Source organism: Cyprinodon tularosa, unplaced genomic scaffold, assembly GCF_016077235.1.
Source record: "Cyprinodon tularosa strain WSP-4 unplaced genomic scaffold, ASM1607723v1 ctg69, whole genome shotgun sequence".
NCBI classification, from domain to species: domain Eukaryota; kingdom Metazoa; phylum Chordata; class Actinopteri; order Cyprinodontiformes; family Cyprinodontidae; genus Cyprinodon; species Cyprinodon tularosa.
Genome location: NW_024039440.1, coordinates 297,281 through 319,668, shown reverse-complemented (window position 1 = coordinate 319,668; position 22,388 = coordinate 297,281). Strand labels below are relative to the sequence as shown.

Genomic DNA, 22,388 nt, shown 5'->3' with positions numbered 1-22,388 from the left:
AAACTTTTAAATTTCAGCATATTTAACTTTCACCACACTATAGTTGATTTATTTGCTTTCTCTTTACTATTAAAAGATTCTTTTTGAGCTTTGGGCTTGGAATAGATTGTTAACGGTCTTTACAGGAGGATAAAAGTTATCATTCTTATATAATTGAGCTAAACATTCTGTGCTAAGATTTTTAGTTTGGATGTTTTATCTGTTTGGCCAGAATATGGTACCTGTACTGAAGTATGTTCGTGGAGAGCACCTTTCGCAGGACCATTGGTTGGACATGTTTCGTTTGCTGGGTCTACCCCGAGGGACCACCTTAGAGAGACTTACCTTTAATGACCTCCTGGGAGTGGCACACACTATCACAGAGAAAGCGTTGGAGCTCAAGGTTTGTGAACAAGATCATTGTAGATAATATTTACCGATAAGATCAAAGTAAAGTGTGAAATTATTTTTAGTACCTTTTAAAAACAAATACATGAATCAAATATTGAGTATTTAAGTATTTCCTTGGATTTTCTTAAACTGTCCATGGCCCCAGAGGGTAGAGCGTATGAATGAATAAATGTAGTTTGAAGGGATTTGCCATTTAGTCAAAAAGGATGTAGATTCTCAGATGTTGTAGTGGACTTAATTGTTATTTCTATCCTTTAATTACATTTTAATTATATGAATAGAACGATTATTTACTATTACTTTTTTTTATCATTAAATGATTTTATCAAAAAATGTTTAATAATGAAAACATACATTTTTGATTCCTTTATTAAAGCCTTGGGCCGGCCTCAAAACTGGCGTCGGCTCACCGGGACTATGCCCCGTATGCCCAATGCCCAGTCCAACCCTGTTTAGGACTCAAGTCTTTTGCCGACTCAAACAGACTTTCCTACAGCTTTACTTTCTGAGCAGTCTCTCTGTCCTGATCAAAGAAAAGCTTCACCACTGCGTGGTGGCGAGGATTTACCGTCATGCATTGCTGATGATTTCATTTTAGGGATGCTATGCGCAATGATAGCTTTCCTCAAAAGGTTCAGGTTTGTTTTGGCTTCATCTGATCAAACTATCTCCCACATGTTTACTGTCCCCCCCCCCAGATTTTTTTGTGTTAAACTTTAAACAAGACATTTTTCTTTCAAAATTGGCTTTCCACTCTTCCACAAATCTGACCTTTTGAAAGGTCAGATTTGTGGAATGCATGATAAGAGTTGTCCTTTTAACAAAGTCTCTTGAGCCGTGAATCTATGCTGCTCCTCCAGAGTTAGTTATTAACCTTCAGACTCCTCTGGTTGATCCTGTCTTGTCCAGGGCTGGTGGATAGCCATGTGCTGGTGGATTTATAGTCCTTCCTTACTCTTGCCTTACTATGGACTAGTAAACCAGCTCCATCCCCGACCCTTCAGCCATGTTGTTCTCAATCTTTATGAGCTATTTGTTCACTTATGTTACACATGAAATAGAAATACACGCCACTCCTTTTCAGTTTTTTTCTTTTTACTATACTAAAGGGACCAAAATAAACTGAAGTAAGTAATTTTCCACGTCCCAACCAGGCTACATAATGATCTAGTTGGGGTTTTTCAAAACATATTGAGCCTAGTGATGATGTGATCTTACAGCTTTTTATCCTCCCTCTTTTAGAAGCAATAACCTGTGAAGTTCTTTTTCTTTTGGTATGCTTTGGTATTGACCACAGGATCTGAACAGTCGTGCTCAGGCAGAGGTGTCCATCCGAGAAGCCCTAAGGGAGCTGGATCTGTGGGGCGCTGCGGCCATTTTCACTCTCACGGAGTACACAGACAGTAGTGGGCGCATGCTAAGTCTGATCAAAGACTGGAAGGATATCGTAAATCAGGTACACATTTTAAACACGATAGTTGATTTAAATGGATGTGTGTGCACATGGTTTATTTAAATATATAAATAAATAAATGCTGTGACACAGTGATTAAGATTCCTTAACTTAATACTTAATACTTAAATTGGAAGTTAGTTCCTTACGGTAAAAAAAAAACTGCAACTATAAACCATATTGTGGATACTAATTTACATTTGTTTACTGACAGCTTTGCTTACATTTTTTAAGTTGGTATCAGGTTCGGCTATTGATTTATATGCAAATACTAATAGGTTTGACCAAACATTCCACTCTCTTGCACCTGAAAATGCAGCATGCATTCGTAAACTTTTGGGATTTGAATTAACATTTTGACATTTAATTTAAGAAGAAGCCACTATTATTACAGGCCTTCTTCTTGTTTGTCAGATAAGTTTTTATGCTGGTCAAACTTTAGCACTGGCCTTAATTTGCTGTTTTCTAGGGAGAAATGGAGTTTACAAAAATATCTTGAGGGAAATGCAGGCACATTATTATGCATTAAAATGTTAAGCCTTAGCTAACCCTGGTTTTATCACCGTGCTCTGTCTATGCAGGTGGGAGACAACCGCTGTTTGCTGCAGTCTCTGAAAGACTCGCCTTACTACCGCAGCTTCCAGGACAAGGTGAGATGGTTGGAGGCCTTCAAATTTGTGGAGAGTTTTCATTGTTGACCTCTCAATCTTAAATTTGGATTATTTGTTTTTGAGATTGGACAATTTTTACAGATCACAAAGTGTTTAAGTGGCATTGACCAAGATTCCAACATTGAGGCCTTGTCTTCTCAGGTCAGCCTGTGGGAGGTTCGACTGTCAGACTTAGATGAGTATCTGCTCAATCTCAATGCCATCCAGAGACGCTGGGTTTACCTGGAGCCTATCTTTGGAAGAGGAGCATTGCCTCGAGAGGAAACACGCTTCAAAAGGGTGGATGAAGACTTCAGGTATTCTGTGTTTGGATTTGGTGCACAACGTTTGTCTCACCTTAACTTTGAAACGATATCTTTAGGTCCCGCTTTTTTTGCCGCGTCACTTGTGTGTGTGTGTGTTTTTGTTAGAGAAAAGGGACAAAATCATAAGAGTGGATGATATATCAGGGATCGAGTTCTGACTCTAGATGGTTTTTTTCCTGGTCTTGGCTTGGTCTCGAATTTTTTTCCTTTGGTCTTGGTCTCGTTTTTGTCTGTCATTAATAAGTTGTATGAAGGCTGGTTCAAGACTTTCTGGTATCCTTAAATAATGATAATAATAATAATGATACAAAACATAACTTCCTTTCATCCTCACTTCCAGACACATACAATGCATCATAATTATTGTAAAATGAAATATTTCCACCTGGCTCTGGTAATCCATTGTCCCAGCATCATAGCCACAAATCTGACTGCTCACGGTTTTTGTCTTTCGTTGTCTGTTATTGGCTGTTTGATTTTTAGAAACTGGTATGGATTATATTGTCTATGATGGTTTGACAGACATGACATAAATAGTTCGAACAGACTTTAAGAAATATGCACATAATTTGGAAAATGATTTATTATTTATTTATCATCATTTATTATTTATTTATCACCCTTAAATAATATTAATTAAAAAATATATTAATATGCCCCAGATGTGTATTTTTAGGAGCAGTATGGTTATGAGGACAAGTAATATACCAGTTGGCAGCATTTATTCTTTTTATTTTATTTATTTTGATTTATATTTGGTAAAAATCACTTTTTTTTACAGAAAAAAGTCAAGTTTGCACTTTAACAGATCGCTATAAATCAGCAATTTTTCAGGAATATTGGCAATACATTATAATATAAATATATTATAATATTATATTTATATTATATATATATATATTTAAGTTATTGTAATCATGTAAAAGTATAAAAACTACTTCTTAAAAGGACAATTTTTAACATTTCTTTGACTAAAAAACATGTTTAGTTTTGAATATAAAATTTTAGATCTATAGCTTTGTTTGCTAAATTTCATCATATGATTATTGCACAATGTAAGAATTAAGTTTAGGGAATGTGTTTTTTCTATGTGGCTACATTTAACAACTTCAATATTAGTTTATTATGACAAGTGTAATTTTAATAGCAAGAAGTAAGTTTGGTGTTTAACCCAGTGATTAATTACCACGTTATATTCATTTTTTCATGTCTGTCCATCTGCCCATCTACATTTCTCTATATCTATATGCATTTTAATGGAAAGAACTCCCAAAACAATTTCTCCACTTATGCAACAGGTCTATAATGTCAGACATCCAGAGAGACACCAGAGTAGTTTCTTTGAGCTCGCGGGCTGGCGTCAGAAACTCCCTGGTCAACCTACTGGATCAGCTTCAGCGCTGTCAAAAGTCCCTAAATGAGTTCCTAGAGGTACACATGCACACCTCACTATTCAAATGCATTTCTTATGGTTATCCAGCATTAGAAGAAATTACTAATTATTTTCATGGTTTTTGCAGGAGAAGCGTTCTGCTTTTCCACGGTTCTATTTTATTGGAGATGATGACCTCTTAGAAATTCTTGGACAGGCAACCAACCCAACTGTCATCCAATCCCATCTGAAGAAACTCTTTGCAGGTCAGCCACCTCTGTTAAACCTCTGTTTATTTTTGCAACCAGCTCTGTTATGTCCTTTTTTTTTGCTATATAACTTGGCATTATTAATTAGACACTGGCCCTAATCTTTATGAGTGTTATTTTGCAGGCATCCTCAGTGTTGTGTTTGACGAACCACGGCAGAACATTGTTGCAATGTGTTCTTTAGAGGGAGAAGTAGTACAGCTAAGAAACGTTGTGCACATCTCCAGCCTTGTTGAGGTATAGAATCTTCTACAACATTTAAATAGGCAATAACACATGATACAGTACACACCTGTAGTTTAATGTAAAAACATCAAACTTTACAATCCTTCTTCTTTTAAGGTTTGGCTGAGCGAGCTGGCCATGGAAATGAAGGAAACGCTGAAACATTTGCTGAATGAATGTTTGTCTCTGGGCAGGAAAGGGGAGGTGGATCCCTCACGTTACCCTTCACAGGTCTAAAAACGTTTTTAAGTAATGCCTAAACTGTTTTAAAACAAACTACCTAAATACTCAATCAAGTTTAGGAGCGCTTAAAGTGCTTTTAGCTTTACATTCTAATGGACGGATATGTTTTGTGTGTTATATAGATTCTCTGTTTGGCTGAGCAAATCCAGTTTACTGACGATGTGGAAAACGCTATAAAAGAGCAAACTTTGCATCAGCTGGAGTTGGAGCTTAACAGTAAACTGGAGCACTACACCACAGTGGAAACAAGTTCAGATGATCATCCTAACACAGGTTGGTTGGTTCTGCTAATATTATTACAAAAAAAGTTCTTGACTTTTTTGTTTTTCGTTTCATTCCAGCAAAAAAAAAAAATGACATAACCTGAAATAAAGCCCTTCAAAGTAAAGGAAGTTTAAACAAATGATAGATTTTAGGTGGGCACTCCTGTTGGATTTGAATGGCTCTCTTTTGTTCAGGGATCCAAGTTTGGTGTAACCTTCCTCAATCTCTAAATTGTCATCCCCTTTTTGATTAAACTTGCTGTACTTTGGTTCTGTAATTTCTTTCCTCCTTTCTATATTTATTGCAAGAAATTGTTCAAACAGTTTGTTCCGACCTCTGTCTCAAACATAGGGAAGAAACTCAATTAAGCCCATTCTTGAATTGCTAAAGGTATAGGGGAGGATTTCCCCTAATTTTTAAAAAATAATTCACATACACAACCCTGTAACTGCTCCGATGAGGGAACGCCTACTAAATGTGTGCGAGAGCATGCACAAGCCCATTTGTCCTTGTGTCCTGTTTGCATCTACTTCTTAAAATAGCATGCCAAATTTTACTGTCGAGTACAAATTTCGCAAACCAAGGCATCAGTGGGAGGCTGACCTGTGCTTTCAGTGTACGCCATCGTGTGAAGTAATCTCCTACAAACCCTCTGATCTTGTTTCTCTCTTCTGAGGCCTTCTCTTCTTGTCACACACTTTGTAGACACTTTTTCTCTTACGACCCTCTGACATTTTCAAAGAACCGCGGTGAGAAAGGTGAGCTTAAATGACTGTCTGAAACCGTAGCTCACCACAGATATATGCCTGAAAGTGTGCATGTGCATAAAAACATAGTTAAAGGGACGAGCACGTAGGAGGGCTTTACGTAAACATATCACCAAAATGATTGACAGTTAGGAGGACCACCTATTTAGATGATTCAACTGCAAAAAAAACACATCATCCACTATACCTTTAACACCTTTTTTTATGTTCTCACTTTTTTGTGTTGATTTTAATTTTTGGAAATTGATTTGTGGAATTAATGACTTATTATTGTAATTCTTTATTTTATGATTGTGTGGAACTTCTACAGTACAAGATCTCTATTTAGTTACAGTATAAAACATTTTTTTTGTTTCATTGGAATTTGCTTGATTTAAAAAAAAAAAAGAAAAGCAATAGAATAAAAAAAATGTCAGTTTGATTGTTCTTAATTTAGACAGAAACAGTGAGAAACTGTCTTTTCTTATGTTTCTTTTCCTTTTGCAGTTTTAACCGATCTTACTCAGATTGAGACATTCTGTTTGGTTTGCACAGCAGATTTGAGATGAATTCCTCTCGAAGGATCTTGTGTGAATTTCTTCAGAAGGGCAGGGCCATTTTAAAGCTTTGGCTTCAGTTGCAGACTTACAGATTTAATGACCCAAGGCTGGAAATATGGACCCATAAAGCAAGACAGATTTGTTTTCTTTCCCTCAGAGCTCAAATTTACAAAAAAAAAAGATTTTTTTTCTTTTTTAATGTGAGTTTGTTATTCATGCATCAGATGAAATATTCCACTGCTCTCATAGTGCCATCATTTTATGGTACATTGCTTATTTTTATACTTTCATCTGTAAAGTGTTACATGGGGCTATTTTTTTCCACGGTTGAAAAAACTTCAAAATGTGCCAGTAGGCATGGTTATACAGGATATTTCTATGTAATTTATTGAAGAATTGCACTCTACATTAGGCTTATAAGATGGTCACAGATAACAAGGGCCATTCTGTGGATATTTTGCACTTAAACCACAGCTAACCATGTATAAAATGTTTTCAGGGTATCATCTCATTACATTACACTAAATCCCTTTAGTATGAGTTAGAGAGGCTGTGGACTGGTCACAGTAATTAAAGTAATGCCAGAATGGGAAATCTAATCTCTAGATTAACATAAAATGCTTTAAACCAAAAAGGAGAAGGGGAACTTCTTCTTCCTTTGCCCCAGAAACGAAACAGGAGGGTAACTAGACACCTAGTTTATTTCATGTTCTTCCATTCATAGGTTTAAATGAATGATATGTCTCTTTTTAAAAATGACTGACACAAAATATATCTTTGTTTTTTTTCCTCGAGAAAATGAATTGTTTTGAGATGAAAATAATTGTTTTATATTAAATTAGTTTTTTTGGTATTAATCTGTGCTCAGTGATAAACGTGTGTGAGTCATTAGACAACATGTAAACAAGCTGTTAGTCAGAATTAAGCTCAATTTTTGGTGGAAACATTTAGAATCAGGAAGTTGCCAAAGAGAAATGCCCTCCTGGCAGCGCATTTGTTTTGCACACAATATTCTGCTGTATTAGTGGGGCTTAGTGACCGTCTTCAGTCAGAGATTACTGTGTTCTCTTTCAGCTTGTTTACCAAACATATCGCTTGTTCCTCTGGGCGGGTTGGGGACTCCACCACCCTCCAAATGGTCTAAAGTGAAATCCTCTGCTTTTTATGTCATTATATTTGACAATAACAAGCTCTTCATCTCTTTCAATCATGGCTTCTCTCTGTATCTAATTCATTCACATTTTCTATGCCCTAATGGTAGATTCTGTTTAAAACTTCACATCAGCACTTGGTCAATTCCTGTTTTATTTCAGGATCATCTGAAGAGATGCATTAATTAAGTGGAAAGTTGATAGCTTTTGTTTCATTTTCATTTCTTTTTTCCTGATTACTGAAATGTATGAAAAATAATCCTTTTTTTGTACAGTTAAAATGTATCCATGTTTGATCCACTAATTCATTAGGTTTCTGTTAGCTTCAAATTCTAATGGAAGAGTAAAAAATTACAATTAGCCTACAAGAAAAAATAAATTGGAATGGCTTTCAATAACTCATTACTGAAATCATTTAAAAGTAGCCTTTTATATGATAAGTAAAAAAAAATTCTCTCTTCTTCATTTTGCTTATTACAAAACAGAGGATTGTTTATGAACTATAGTTTTATAAAGTACTCTTACAACCTGTGGGTCACATAAGTTAAATAAAGGATATAAACTATATTCCTGAAAACCAAAAGATTATGTTTAAATTAGTGGTGCACGATATAATCGGCCCCCTATCGGTATCGGCCTGTATCGGCCTTAAAACTGAATATCGGATATCGGCCACCCCACCGATATTTAACCCGATATTTGATCAGCTTCTGAGTTTCTAAAGTCTAAAAAAAAAAATACTACTTCTTCTTTTTCCTCAAAAACTTCTTTTTTACAGACTTAAAAACTTCTAAAGAAGAGGGACAAAATATTGATACATTAAAATATCACAATATCTTCATATGCTGATATATTGCCATTTAAAAACACCATATCAATCTCTTTTACTAATGAAATATTGCTATTTGTCATCGTTATGCTACGAAATCCCCCGAAAATCCACGAAATTTTGCCATATTTTTATATGTTGATATATTGACGCGGTATCGATTTATTTTACTAACAAAATCTCACAAGAATTAGCACAATATCACGAGAGTTTGTAACAGAACGATGACATTTCACGAGATTTTGAAATTAAAATAGATCGATACCGCGTTTTTAAAAATCAATTTGATATCAGCATATGAAAATATATTTGAGTATATTATTTTTCAAAGTGTCAGAAATGGATAACAAAACTGCTATTTTCAATGACTACTTATTTTTGTCCAGCTTTAACATCGGTATCGATATCGGTTATCGGCTACATGAGTTTTAAAATATCGGCATATCGGATATCGGCCAAAATCCCAATATCGTGCATCCCCAGTTTAAATTATGTTCTCTGATAAGATGGTGGCTGTTTGTTTATACTTATGGTAATATTCATGATTGTCTCCCATTTCAGAGTCCAGTGTGCTGCAGCTGAAACTGAAAGCTTTGATTTTGGATATCATTCACAACATCAGCGTGGTGAAACAGCTTAACCAGGCAGGTGTCACCAGAACTGACGACTGGGCCTGGAAGAAACAACTCCGCTTCTACATGGGAACAGACAAAAGTTGCCACATACATATGGTGGATGCACAGTTTAGTTACACCTACGAATACCAGGTGGGATGACAGGAAATTCAAGTTTGCTCACCGCAATATATTTACCAAAAGATGCACAGTGATCTTGTTACTTAATCTTTTTTTACAGTATTAGAAATGGTAATTACTTTTTTGACCTTTTGGAGGCAGTGTTTACACACATATTACCAGCTCCAGATGTACCTTGCTGCAGAGAACTGCAGTTCTCCAACACATTATACTCTGTCTTACTCTTTGCTTGTCCTTTTTTCATCCCTTCTGTTCTGATGCACCTCTCTTTACCTTTTAGCAATTGCTGACTTCCCTTTATACCTCCAGTGCCCCTTTGTTTACATTTTTACTTTTATCCATCTTTCAGTTTTTCTTGCACCCTTTATAACTTATTCCTCTATCTTAACCCTCCTCTCTGCCAGGGGAATGCTGCTAAGCTGGTGCACACTCCGCTGACAGATAAGTGTTACCTGACTCTAACCCAGGCCATGAAGATGGGGCTCGGTGGGAATCCCTATGGGCCTGCTGGCACTGGCAAGACTGAATCTGTCAAAGCTCTGGGTGGGCTCTTTGGACGCCAAGTGTTGGTTTTCAATTGTGATGAGGTAAAAAGACATTTAATGTGTGGGCAGGACAGAATTACATTAAAGATTATATTCATTGAACAAACTTGTAAAATGTTTCAAAGCAGCCAGATAGGAAAAATAGTTTCATGCCATATTGTGATCTGTTTTTCCTCTTCAAGGTATTCAGACACTTTTCAAAAAAAAAAAAAAAAGAAAATCATCTAAGCATTATTGCCATATAATGTTGCAATAACTTGATTATTCAGCAAGGATTTTGACCTTTATTCAATAATCCTCATTTTTTTTTTACCATATTAGTCTCATACAGTATGATAAACCATGTTAAAGGCCAGGTTTGTTACATGAAATAGTCCAGTGATATAAATAATTTGAAAACATTTTCCTGCATTGTGACGCATATAGTTTTACAATTCAACTGATGAAAAAAAAATCTGTTTGGGGAAGAAAATTATATTTAAAGATGCTATCATTTAAATGTTTAGATAGAAAAATACGCACATATATATATTTTAGATGAAAAAAAATGTTTAAATAAGTATGATAATTCAAAAAAATAAAAACATTTTTCTCCTTTTTTTTTTAATTTTAAGTTTATTAAAGATTGAATCTGCTAAACTATTGTTACAAAAAAAGGAAAAGTTCTCATGACAATACAGAAATTGATAACATTTTAAGGTTAAAAATGAGAAACTAAAACCATAATCTTGTGATTCCTTCTTTGTGTTTTAAATATTTTCCTTTATGGAGTTTGTTTTTTTCATTTGAATAATTAAATATTTGAATGCTACACCAAATGTGGAAAATGTATTACAACTATTTATCTTGACTCCTAAAAAACTGGTATTTCACAGATTGGATGGATGGATGGATGGATGGATGGATGGATGGATGGATGGATGGATGGATGGATGGATGGATGGATGGATGGATGGATGGATGGATGGATGAGTGGGTGGGTGGGTGGATGGATGGATGAATTCATTGTTGATAAGAATTACAAGCTACTTTTCTTTTTGCTTTTTACAGGGTATAGATGTTAAGTCAATGGGAAGAATATTTGTTGGGCTGGTGAAGTGTGGAGCGTGGGGCTGCTTCGATGAGTTCAATCGTTTAGAGGAAGCCGTGCTTTCTGCAGTTTCCATGCAGATTCAGGCCATCCAAGCATCCCTGAAACATAACAAAAAAACCTGTGAGCTGTTGGGCAAGGAGGTAAAAATAAAAACTATAAAAGCAGATATATGTTGTCTTTCCAAGTACCAGACCAAAGAACAAACAAATTAGGTTTCTGTATGGTTAGACAAATTGTCTTTTTTTTCTGTTTGTGACACACTGCATATCACTGCTTTTTATCCCATAAGTTAAATCTTGTATTAATCAGTTATTCTTAATCTGTCATGACCATACAATTAAAGCTAAAGGTAGCTATTAGAAACGGGAATGTCTTGTTAATGAGAAAAATCATTTGATATTTTTATTTTCCAGGTGGAATTGGACCCAAACTCTGGGGTTTTCATCACTTTAAACCCTGCAGGGAAAGGTTACGGTGGGCGGCAGAAACTTCCAGACAACCTGAAGCAGCTGTTTAGGCCTGTAGCCATGAGCCGACCCGACAATGAGCTCATAGCTGAAGTCATCCTCTACTCAGAGGGCTTCAAAAATGGAGAAGTACTGGGCCGTAAGCTGGTTGCAGTCTTCAATCTGGCCAGGTAAAAGCTATGGGGATTTTTTTGCGGTATTGACATTCATACCATAAACTTCCTGTAATCGTTGTTAACCTGTTTCTGTGGTTAAAGTGTTACAGTTAACTTTATGATTATGTTTCCTAAGATGTCCAACCTTGATTTCTACAGCTTGTACTAGAGTAAAATATAAGAATAAGCCTGTATTTGCCTTTCCCAGGGAGTTGTTGACACCCCAGCAGCATTATGACTGGGGTTTACGGGCTCTGAAGACTGTGCTTAAAGCTTGTGGCTGTCTGCTGCAGCAGCAGAGGAAAGGTCATGACAAGGAGATGAGTAAGTCCCCCACTAGCTCTATTTTTATCTCTTTTTTTTTTTCAATGTTTTTCTGAGGCATTTTTACCACTCCAATTTATGAGTGTGACAGGAAAATTATAAGGAAGTGGTTGCAGCCTTGGCTATTACCGCAAGTACCATCCTTTGCTGTCCTACAGCTAAAAAAAATATGGTACACAAATCTTTCATTAGAGATCATATTAGAATAATGCTACAAAATATAGGAAATTCTAAGAATAAAATAAAACACACTGCTTCATCTACTAAGCTGTATCGTCACTAATCCATCAAGTGCTGAAAAAAAGGATTCTTTATTACAGTCATTTCTACAATCAGAGGGTGGGACTGATGCTTCCATTCTTCCCCAATTTCAAGTTAGTCTAGTAAATGAAGTAATTTGAATTGAAGGATGGATGAAGAATGCAAAAAAAAAAAAGCAGTAGAGATTGCTTGAAGTGTTTGGAATTGATATTTTGATTGATTTCAGTCGCAAGCCTGAAAATATTAGTTTATGCTTTTAGAATGACGTTAAACAGATTATTCTTCATCAGTGCCTGAAGGCAGAGGGTTGATTATCTGGGACTAGCTTTTCACAGTTACAGTGCTTGCTTCCTTCCTTCCTTCCTTCCTTCCTTACTTGCCTTGCCTTGCCTTATGTGTCTTAGGTTGATTTGGAGAATTATATAATCTTTTTATTTTTCAATGTTAGTTTTAGGACACACTAAACATGTGAAATTATGTTTTCTGTAATCTAATATCACTTTTGTGGTTGTTAATATAAATCAGGCTGGATGTCCTTTGAGGGAGAAAAATAACACTATTAAAAAATCAAAACCAGACAAACAACATGTTCTTAATTAATGTAAAATCTACTCTTTGGATTAAATCACAGATATTGTCAAATCAGTTATTTAACAACTTTATTGAATCATGATGGCTTCTTTAAATGGTGACAAATAATTTCACGAAGCACATCACTACACTGCTGTTATTTTGGACGGCCATTAACCTAAGGAAAATGAACATTTTATTTCTCGATTTAGAAAATAAGAGTAATATTTTTTTATTAATTCGGCTCTAGCTGTCTAGAATTTAACAGTATTTCTGTTACATTTGTTTAAATATAAAAGCCTGGTGGATTGAAATCCAGATTTCTTTTTAAAATGAGGATAAAACTATTCTCAAACTATTTTCTTTTGCTTTTGGTCTTCCTATCAGTTTTTTACAAGCTACATAGAGATAAATGTAACTCTTCCTGTAAACCACACTTTTCCTGTTATAAGACAAATGTTAAAAATGTTCTTTATTTTTACTTAGAACCAAATAACTAAATTAAATAACAATGTGATCATTAGAGTTCTGGATGCATATTTTCCTCTAAAAAGACATTATAATGAAAGTCTAAGAAATATGTAATTATTTTAATGAAATTCTGTTTAAAGGAGAGATCTATTGTTTCTCTCATATTTATTATTGCAAAACATTTTGGTTTCCAGGGAGCCTTTTAAAATGTTCCGGCTTAACTCGGTAGTATCTCCTTCCCCCTCCTTCAAACCTCTTATTGGCCATCTCTCTGTTATATCTGGTCGTCTTTTTTCCTTTTTCCTCACTAATTTTTACCACTACCCTAACTTTCCAATAATCCCCCTCTGTCTCTCCTCTCACTTTTTTCTATCCCTTTATTTGTTTCCTCCATTTTCTTTCAAATCCCTCTGGTCCACCACTCACTTTTCATCTGTCCAACATGCAGACAGGCACCCCATGTGTCTCCAAGGTTGTTTTGTTTATCTCCTTGTTACTGTGACAAGAAGGAAAGGCTTTCACCATTGTGCCTGCAGGAAAGACGATTGACTTTGGAGTTAAGAACAGAAGTATTGACAAACTCTTAGATCATGACAAGCTCTTGTAATTAGCGTGGTTTTAACAGGGGAGATGTGTATGAGCAAAGCAATAATGACTTGACAAGTTAACTCTTGTGAACTTGTCTCTTTGTATTCCTCTCCAGCAGGCTGGTTTTGTTTATCTTTGCTGTTTTTATCCCCTCTTTAATGTTGTTGATCTTTTCTCTTTCGTCCAAGCAGTTCAGGAGAGTAATATGGTGGTGCAGGCATTGAGATTAAACACCATGTCCAAGCTGACATTTGCAGACAGCTCTCGGTTTGACGCCCTTGTCAGAGATGTCTTCTCTGGGGTTAATTTCACCGACGTTGAAGACCAGATCCTGATGGATGCATTAAAACAAGTCTACCAGGAGGCACAGCTGGAACTTATACCAAGCCAGGTAAGTGTGTGGTAATTATTCAATTTAAAATGACTCAACCATTAATGTTTTGCTTGATAAATGAGAAGCTACAGGAAGAGGCTTTTTTTTTTGTTTTCAGCTGAAGAAAGCCATGGAGCTGAATGAACAACTGAGGCAACGTATGGGTGTAGTGATCGTGGGGCCAAGCGGAGCAGGCAAGTCTACGCTGTGGAGAATGCTAAGAGCTGCTCTCAACATGACTGGCAAAGTGGTAAGAAAAGAATCCATCCATCTTAGGCATTCATCCATTACTGTGCCATATGTCAGCGGATAATCATTAACATAATATTTATTTTCTGAGAAGGTGGATTATAGGTTTTTATCAGATTCAGGGTGTGCTCATCAGGATAAACAAAAATGACCAGCTTGAAATAAACCTCTCTGTAGGAACTCTAATGGATTTTCACCTTTTTAGTTTAATAAATTAGCTATCAAATGAATTTTCCTATATGTTTACGATGATCAAAATTCTATTTTTGACAACCTTTTATTACACACAGTTAATTATTTATCTTTAAGGAAAAGCCTTTGTAAAAAAAATCTAGTTTATTTAATACTTTTGTGCATCTTTTTTATTCTTAGAAAACTAGACACTTGTGCATCAAAATAGCAAACTTTCAGAAGCTTTTTATTAGGGTGTAATTCTTCTCATCTTTGAAGGTAAAGCATTACACAATGAATCCTAAAGCCATGCCCAGACAGCAGCTTCTGGGACATATAGATATGGACACCAGAGAATGGGCTGATGGCGTTCTCACTCACAGCGCCAGGACTGTAGTCAGAGAACTACAAGGTAAGATGCAACCTCAATCATTAACATGTTCTGCTTACCAACTTGCCTTACAGCTGCCTAATAAATACCCAAATTACTGGACCAATTGGACTTCTGGGAGGGTATCAGAATGCCAGCCAGAAGATGGTACATTTATAGTTCCTTTGTTTCCTAGATGTGAATTCCTGGATAGTTTGCGATGGAGACATTGACCCTGAGTGGGTTGAAAGTCTAAACTCTGTGCTTGATGACAACCGCTTGTTAACCATGCCCAGTGGCGAGCGGATCCAGTTTGGACCCAATGTTAACTTTTTGTTTGAGACTCACGACCTGAGCTGCGCCTCTCCAGCAACAATATCCCGCATGGGCATGATCTTCTTAAGGTCAGTTGGCGTTAAAAGAAAATCTAAGCACCAAAATGTAGCTCTTCTCTGCTACTTCTGATTTCTGTTAGCAGTTTTTTTAATAAATACTTTTGTCAAAACTTTTGGTTGTTCAATTGTTGCTGAGCAGGACTTTAGTGCATGTTTTGAAAGTTTGAGAGTTGCTTTAGTGCATCAGAAATGCTCAAAATGCTTCATCTCCTATGGTTTATCTTCATCTCCTATGGTTCCTGTCTGAATCCAAAGTGATGAGGACATTGATGTTGGTGCTTTGGTGAAGTCATGGTTGAGGCGTCAGCCTGAGGAGTGTCGCAGTAACCTAGAAAACTGGCTGGGAGACTATTTCCAAAGAGCGCTGGACTGGGTTCTGAAACAGGTATGATATTTCCCATACATGCATGCATGCATAAAAAGTTTAATCTAGCTCATTGCTAATCACATTTTAGTTAGATAATTTACTTTAGAACTTATTAAGAATAGTGTTAGATTTTGCATGCGCAAGAATATAAGGGAGCATTTTCTGCAAATGGCTAAACTGTAGATCTGTTCAGTTACAAGTGAGTATACCGATATTCACCTCTTACAGATAAAGGGGTTGAATTTCACTCATCTCACATCTTTTAGGTGTTTTATTTTGAGTGAGTCCTAAATATCTCAGTCTCCATCTTCCCTCTGAACTCTAGAATGACTTTGTGGTGGAAACTAGTCTGGTGGGCACAGTACTCAACACTTTATCCCACCTCAATGCTGTGTCTGAGAGGGGAGAGTTTATTGTTGGACTTCTAAGAGGCATTGGCGGAAACCTCAATCTCAAAACACGAAACGAACTTGCTAAAGAGGTGAGAATGAACTTTTTTTTATTTGATTGGTATTCTGCACTTTTTAAACCCTTAAATGGTCCTTTTTTTTGTTTTTACTCCTGTAGTTGCTGAGCTGGGCAAGAGAAAGCCCACCAGATGCCAGAAAACCACTTGATACCTTCTATGATTTTGACAGTGGCCAACTAGCAGCTTATACATTACAGCGTCCTGAGGATCTTAGCTTAGAACAGCTTTTTAACACACATGTATTACCTGTAATAAAGACTCCGGGCATGCAGAGAGGTCTGCACGGTTTCTCCCCATGGCTCACTGCGCGGCACAGGCAGCCCTTCATGGTGGTTGGACCTGAGGGCTGTGGAAAGGGGTAATTACACATGCATTACAAATCAATACACACACCTTATTAATACGCTTAAGCCAAAAAGCAGTTTGGATTGCATATAGGAAATTAATCATTTCAAATGTTTCTGACAAAAATATTAACATTATCTAATTTATGTATTTTCATAGACCTCAAAAATCAGTCTTCATTTTAAGAAATGTATTGGATTGACCAACCCAGCAAAAATAAAATTATTTATTGTATTAAAAGATGTATTTGCACACAAAAAAAGAATGTGAATGTTTTCCTTCCACTGCCATATTTCTTTGCTGCAAAAGTGCTATTCACTTAGTGGTTATAAAGTGACAAACTTTGGAAAGTTCAGATGGGAGTAATGTTTTTGCAACAAATGTTTAACTAACAAACAACAGAAAAATCAGTATGAAAGCTCTATGATGCAGATTGATTTACTAATCTGTGATAAAAATGATATTTTTAAAATATGCTGGTGAAGATTCTCAGTCATCCAGGTGATAGTCATTTAAAAAAAGTAAAGAAAAACTTAAAAAGAAGTTAAAAGTTCTGCTTCACTTTGCAGTTCACCTGCACCTTAAGGACAAAGGACATTTGTTTGAGCACCAGAATGTTCAAAATTTGGGCAAAGAAGATGGTTGTTTGAAAAGGGGTGTGAAGAAAGCCCTTTAAGTTAAGAGAGAAAAAAACAACTTCAAAAGTCCGATCAGCAAGGAATAATCAATGGATCATTATTTATACCTAAAGCTAATACATTTGCGTGATTTAATTTATTTTGTGTTAATCAGTAAAGAAACAAAAAAAACTTTAATCGTGATCACTGAGTCCGGGAGCGGCCATTTTTGCCCAAATATAGTAACGCCTAGCGCCATTCTCCCCGCTTTACAAGCAAAATCAATGGGAACTACTAGACACATCTGCAATAAACAACAATTATTTAAGATTTCAAGAGGACTTCATTGAAATTCGTGAGAGCTTTTGTTAAACTGACAATGCCCATGTGCATGACAGTTAGATGTTGTAATACATCGGGTAAAAGTGAAAAAAAAAAAGTTATTTCACCTTTCCGATTCATAATCCACCATGGACGGGTTCATCGTTGGATTGTCAACTTGAAGATAGATGATTTGCCATTGAACTTCTGGCCAGAGAAAAAAAAATGTTTTGTAAGCCATAACAAGGCATTGTTGGTCTACTCAATAAAGCCCAGAACCCAATGCTACTCCAGACATTTTGAATCGAAAAATCTTCCCTGATGGCAAGTGAAACATCTTCAAATTTGGTGATTTTTTTTTTTTTTTTTTTAACTTTTTTTTTTTACTTTTTTGGAATGATCTTTTTAAAAACTATTTATCTTCAGGATTGTATGCCAAAACCAAGTCTCCTTTAGTGGTTGTTGTTATGCATATTCTTGTATTTCTCTTCCTGGAAAGAGAAACTTAACAAGATCACAGCTTGATTATGCCTTAAAGACAGGGATGTTGAAGTTGGTACCCCTGAAATGACAAAATCACACAATATGCAACAGAATCCAAACAACCTTTATTTAAAACTTGACCTTTCCTGTGACAGCTTAGAGTAAGGATACAGTCAGTGTTTAATGTGCCGAGGTTCACAGGTGTACATCAAGAGTTGTATCGTTAGAAATAATTGTCTCCCTCACCAGGCACTCAAACAACAGCGGTCACTCAGTATGCCTTTTACACTTAAGTTCAGTCCGTTATTTTCTTCCTATCTTTCTTCCCTCTGTCTTAAAGGTCACTATCCCAGCTTGGTCACTGAACTTGTCTGCTTATTCCTCAAACAAAATAACAAGTATTTTAGATACAAACAATGTGAGATCAAAATCTAATCTGCTTCCTAGATATTGTCTCATCCTCATAAAATATGCATCTTTCCCTTTGGGTCTGCTATTACTAACATTGTTCTAAGATCCAAAGAGACTCTTTTATTAAAAGCAGTATAGCTGCAGTTCTTTTTATTCTTGCTCAATGTTCTGACATAATCCAGATATGAGTGATCAGTGTTAAAAGTAAGCAACAGTTTGTTTAAACTAATAGATAATATAACTATATATTACATCTAAGCTGTAATATGTTTTTTATTTGACCCTATATTGTTTTCTATCTAGCATGCTTCTGCGCTATGCATTTGCTGGGCTGCGTTCCACACAAGTCGCAGTGGTTCACTGCAGCGCCCAGACCTCGTCTCGCCACGTCCTCCAGAAGCTCAGCCAGACATGTCTGCTGCTCAGCTCAAACACAGGCCGAGTTTTCCGACCTAAGGACTGCGAGAATCTTGTCCTTTACCTGAAGGACATCAACCTACCTAAACCAGACAAATGGGGGACCAGTAACCTCATCGCCTTTCTGCAGCAGGTTAAGATACATGATTACGAAAAGAGTTTTCAACTAACAAGATGTTTTTCAGGGAAATAGGTCAAATAAAGCCTACTCCAATATCTTTTTGATCCTTCAATCCAGATTTTGACCTACAAGGGGTTTTATGATGAAAATCTGGACTGGGTGAGCCTTGAGAACATTCAGGTCGTTGCCTCCATGTCAACAGGAGGGGCTGTCGGTACCCATTCGCTCTCCTCCCGTTTCTCCTCAATTGTACGCGTTTGTACCATAGAGTAAGTACATTGTTATCACCAAAGATAATTTTGTTTATAGGCTTGAAAAATTGTATTTAGGACATGGCTCTTCTTTATCTGATTTTGCTTGACCTGCCTTATAGCTACCCAGACAGAGAGCAGCTGCAAACCATCTACTCAGCTTACCTTCAGCCTGTTCTCCATCACAGTCTGGGAAACCAGGCTGCCTGGGCCAGCACTGGGAAAACACACCAGCTGGCAGGCTCTCTTGTCCAAGTCTATGAACAGGTATTGATTTTCAGGGGGTGTTCCCATATCACTACATTCAAACTTTTGTTAGACAAAGACTGAATCTGCCATACTTATCATGTAGTTTCCTGCTGTTTCCCTGGAAACAGCCCGTTTCATCACTAAATATGTAATTTGTGCTGAAGGGCTGCCCACCAGAAGCTCTTTCATGTCTTACAAGCAAATGCAGCTTTTAATTTTTTAATTTTTTGCTTCCACTGTACAAACAAATCTCCTTTTTATCTAAACACTGTAAATATTTTTTACAATAACTGCATTACATAATAACGTGTTAGTAACTGCATTTTTTGTTTATGAAGATTTAATTCTCAGAAAATCCAGATTTTTCTAACCAATTTACTCCTTTGGCTTTCAGATATAGATAAAATCAGTCCATCTTTTGTTTTCTAAAATGTGTACTCATAACTGAGAAACTAGCTGTCTGTGTGAGACCACTAGCTGCAAACATTTAGTTTGTTGTATTTTTATTGTTTGTTGTGAAGCCTGATTATTTTACAAGCATGCTTCACTGCTTGAATTTGGTCGCACTTTAATATGGATTGTAGACGGGACGGGATGTAGTCGGGGAGCTGAGATAAAGGCATACATGATGCTGATTGGCTGAGGGGCGTGATTTTGGAAGGGTCTCCATCATTCTTTCATTTGAGAGGGGAGGAGAAGGAGGAGAGCTCTGCATATCCAATGATAACGCTCCCAATCTGGAAGCACTTATTATTTCTATGAACAAAGACTTTTTTAATGAAATCCGATCCTCATACCACCGTAATACTAACTTGGTTACTTTTGGGGAGAAGTAACTAGTAGATGTAACTGTACAACAATGCCCGTATCACAACACTCAGTAATAAGCTAATTTATATTTAATTTTTACTTGCTTGTAAAATTAAGATGTCAAAAACAGCCTTCTGTTAATTCATTTTATTTTTTTATGCTAATGTATACTAATGTTTTCTTATGTGAAGGCAATCTTCAAGAGGAATGCCTTTACTAAAGAGAGAAAAGAACAGTTTTCCATATATGTTGTCATGATCTAGTTCTCCTGTCTTTTTAAAACGTTTTCTATAATGTTTTTGCTCTGTCCCTGTAGGTCAAATTAAAGTTTACAGTGGATGACCACAGTCACTACCTGTTTACACCTTGTGTCCTGACAGAATGGGTTTTTAGCTTGCTGCGATACGACCTTACTGCAGGTAACTACAGCCTACAGAGGATTTTCCCTTTTAAATAATATCTGGTCTTTATATTATTTATCTATACTTCTTAGTGGTAGTAGTGGATAATGTCAAAATCCAGAGTTTCAATTTTAAGTTGTGATAACATATAGAGAAGAAGTGAACTAATATGAAAATATTCATGACAGATGACACATTCTATAAGCAAAATGGCCCTGGTGCGAGCTGACGGAACTGACAAAAACTCCTCGGTCAATGTTGAAACATCTCCAGAACAAAAACTAAGTGGAAGTTTAGGTCTGTTTTGTGTTTACCATAAGTAGTGCCATGATTGCGGCTTAAACTCTGACAAAGTGGCTCTTTCAGCAACTAAACTGCACAGTGACAATAACTGTTCTTTTTTAGCTACAGTCCAAGCCTGAAGATGTTGTTTTTTGTGGGATGCAAATCTAAATGCTGGGTCTTTTTTTCAGAGTTGGAAAGTATCACCCCAAAACAGCAGTTTTCTCTTATCAAAGGAATACTTTGTTGTTTTAAAGACAATATTTTATTCTGTGTTGATTTGGTAATAATACGATGAAGTATTAGGGCCAGGCTAGAGATTAATTTTTTTTAAATACAAGAATAAAGTCATAACGTTATGAAAATAATATTGTAACATTAAAAAGTCATAATATTATGAGAATAAAGTAATAATATTATAAGAATACATTTCCAGCATTATGAGAGTAAAGTTATAATATTATGAGAATAAAGTCATAATATCACCAAAATAAAGTCACAACATTAGGAGAATAAGTTGTTATATTATGAGAATAATATCATAATATCACAAGAATAAAGTTGTAACATTAGGAGAAAAAAAGTTGTAATATTATGAGAATAAAGTATATTGTGACAACTCTTACAAGAAGCACTGTCTTCCCTAAAATGAGGAATGTTGAGCATGTTGTGAAGTTATATTTTGGCATCAGTTGCTCAACTAAAGAAATATTAAGTTTTTTAGCACACCATCATCAAATTGTTATCAATATCAAAACTTTGAAACTATTGTGCAAATGACTGTCTGTCTATATCGAAGAAAAGCTTTCTTTTGAAACAGGTTGTGGTATAATAGCTTCACTTTTGTAATTTATCAACTTAATTCTTGTAACTTCATTACTTTATTCTCGTAAATTTACGACTTGTTTTCTGTAATATTATGATTTTATTTTTTTAATATTATGACTTTATTGTGATAATGTTTCAACTTTATTCTCGTAATTTAGCAATTTTATTCTTGTAATATCATGACTTTATTTTCATAATAAAACAAATTTATGTTACAACATTATTCTTATAATGTTATGACTTTATTCTCACATTTAATAATAAAAAAAAATAATAAAATCTCTAGCCCTGCCCTAATACTCCATTGTACAATAGACTGTATTAAAAAAAATCTATTTTTCCAAACTTGAAACCATTTTCAAATTAATTTCTAAAGATCGATTCCTATAATCTAAGATAAAAAATTCATTCCACTATCTTTACAGCTGCCAATAACAACTATTAATGTATTAATTTTGTTTTAAATTTTGATATCATTTTAGTATCATTTCTACATAGTTATCTAACTAGGGTACATGTAAAAAATGTATTTTAATACCAGCTATCCCATTTGAAATTGGATCTGATCTAAAATAGTTGATTCTAAATCTTGAAAATGGGAATTGAGATAATTCTTTGTATTCTAATTAATACCAAGCCCTGCCTCGGAAGGCTTAAAACCATTATGGAGGAAGGCTAAGCTCAACCTCAGCCTCAAGTTAAAGAAGTATGTAGTCTTAGTGGAGAAGACTTTCTTGGTATAGATGGGAAG

At 35.7% G+C, this 22,388-nt stretch overlaps 1 protein-coding gene across 1 annotated transcript in view; it reads left to right on the top strand.

Annotated features, from left to right (window-relative positions):
* LOC119771803 (cytoplasmic dynein 2 heavy chain 1) overlaps window positions 1-22,388 on the top strand; it is a 142,089-nt gene that overhangs the window by 14,814 nt on the left and 104,887 nt on the right. Inside the window, exons 26-50 of the mRNA XM_038267964.1 lie at window positions 212-382; window positions 1,688-1,846; window positions 2,425-2,493; window positions 2,656-2,810; window positions 4,118-4,250; window positions 4,340-4,457; window positions 4,585-4,697; window positions 4,803-4,916; window positions 5,051-5,201; window positions 9,040-9,245; window positions 9,638-9,820; window positions 10,829-11,011; window positions 11,285-11,508; window positions 11,702-11,817; window positions 13,899-14,098; window positions 14,199-14,330; window positions 14,780-14,912; window positions 15,067-15,274; window positions 15,521-15,650; window positions 15,958-16,113; window positions 16,200-16,459; window positions 18,582-18,828; window positions 18,934-19,085; window positions 19,190-19,334; window positions 20,443-20,545. Of these exons, the coding sequence (XP_038123892.1) occupies window positions 212-382; window positions 1,688-1,846; window positions 2,425-2,493; window positions 2,656-2,810; window positions 4,118-4,250; window positions 4,340-4,457; window positions 4,585-4,697; window positions 4,803-4,916; window positions 5,051-5,201; window positions 9,040-9,245; window positions 9,638-9,820; window positions 10,829-11,011; window positions 11,285-11,508; window positions 11,702-11,817; window positions 13,899-14,098; window positions 14,199-14,330; window positions 14,780-14,912; window positions 15,067-15,274; window positions 15,521-15,650; window positions 15,958-16,113; window positions 16,200-16,459; window positions 18,582-18,828; window positions 18,934-19,085; window positions 19,190-19,334; window positions 20,443-20,545 (3,961 nt within the window). The remainder of the gene's footprint in view (window positions 1-211; window positions 383-1,687; window positions 1,847-2,424; window positions 2,494-2,655; window positions 2,811-4,117; window positions 4,251-4,339; window positions 4,458-4,584; window positions 4,698-4,802; window positions 4,917-5,050; window positions 5,202-9,039; window positions 9,246-9,637; window positions 9,821-10,828; window positions 11,012-11,284; window positions 11,509-11,701; window positions 11,818-13,898; window positions 14,099-14,198; window positions 14,331-14,779; window positions 14,913-15,066; window positions 15,275-15,520; window positions 15,651-15,957; window positions 16,114-16,199; window positions 16,460-18,581; window positions 18,829-18,933; window positions 19,086-19,189; window positions 19,335-20,442; window positions 20,546-22,388) is intronic.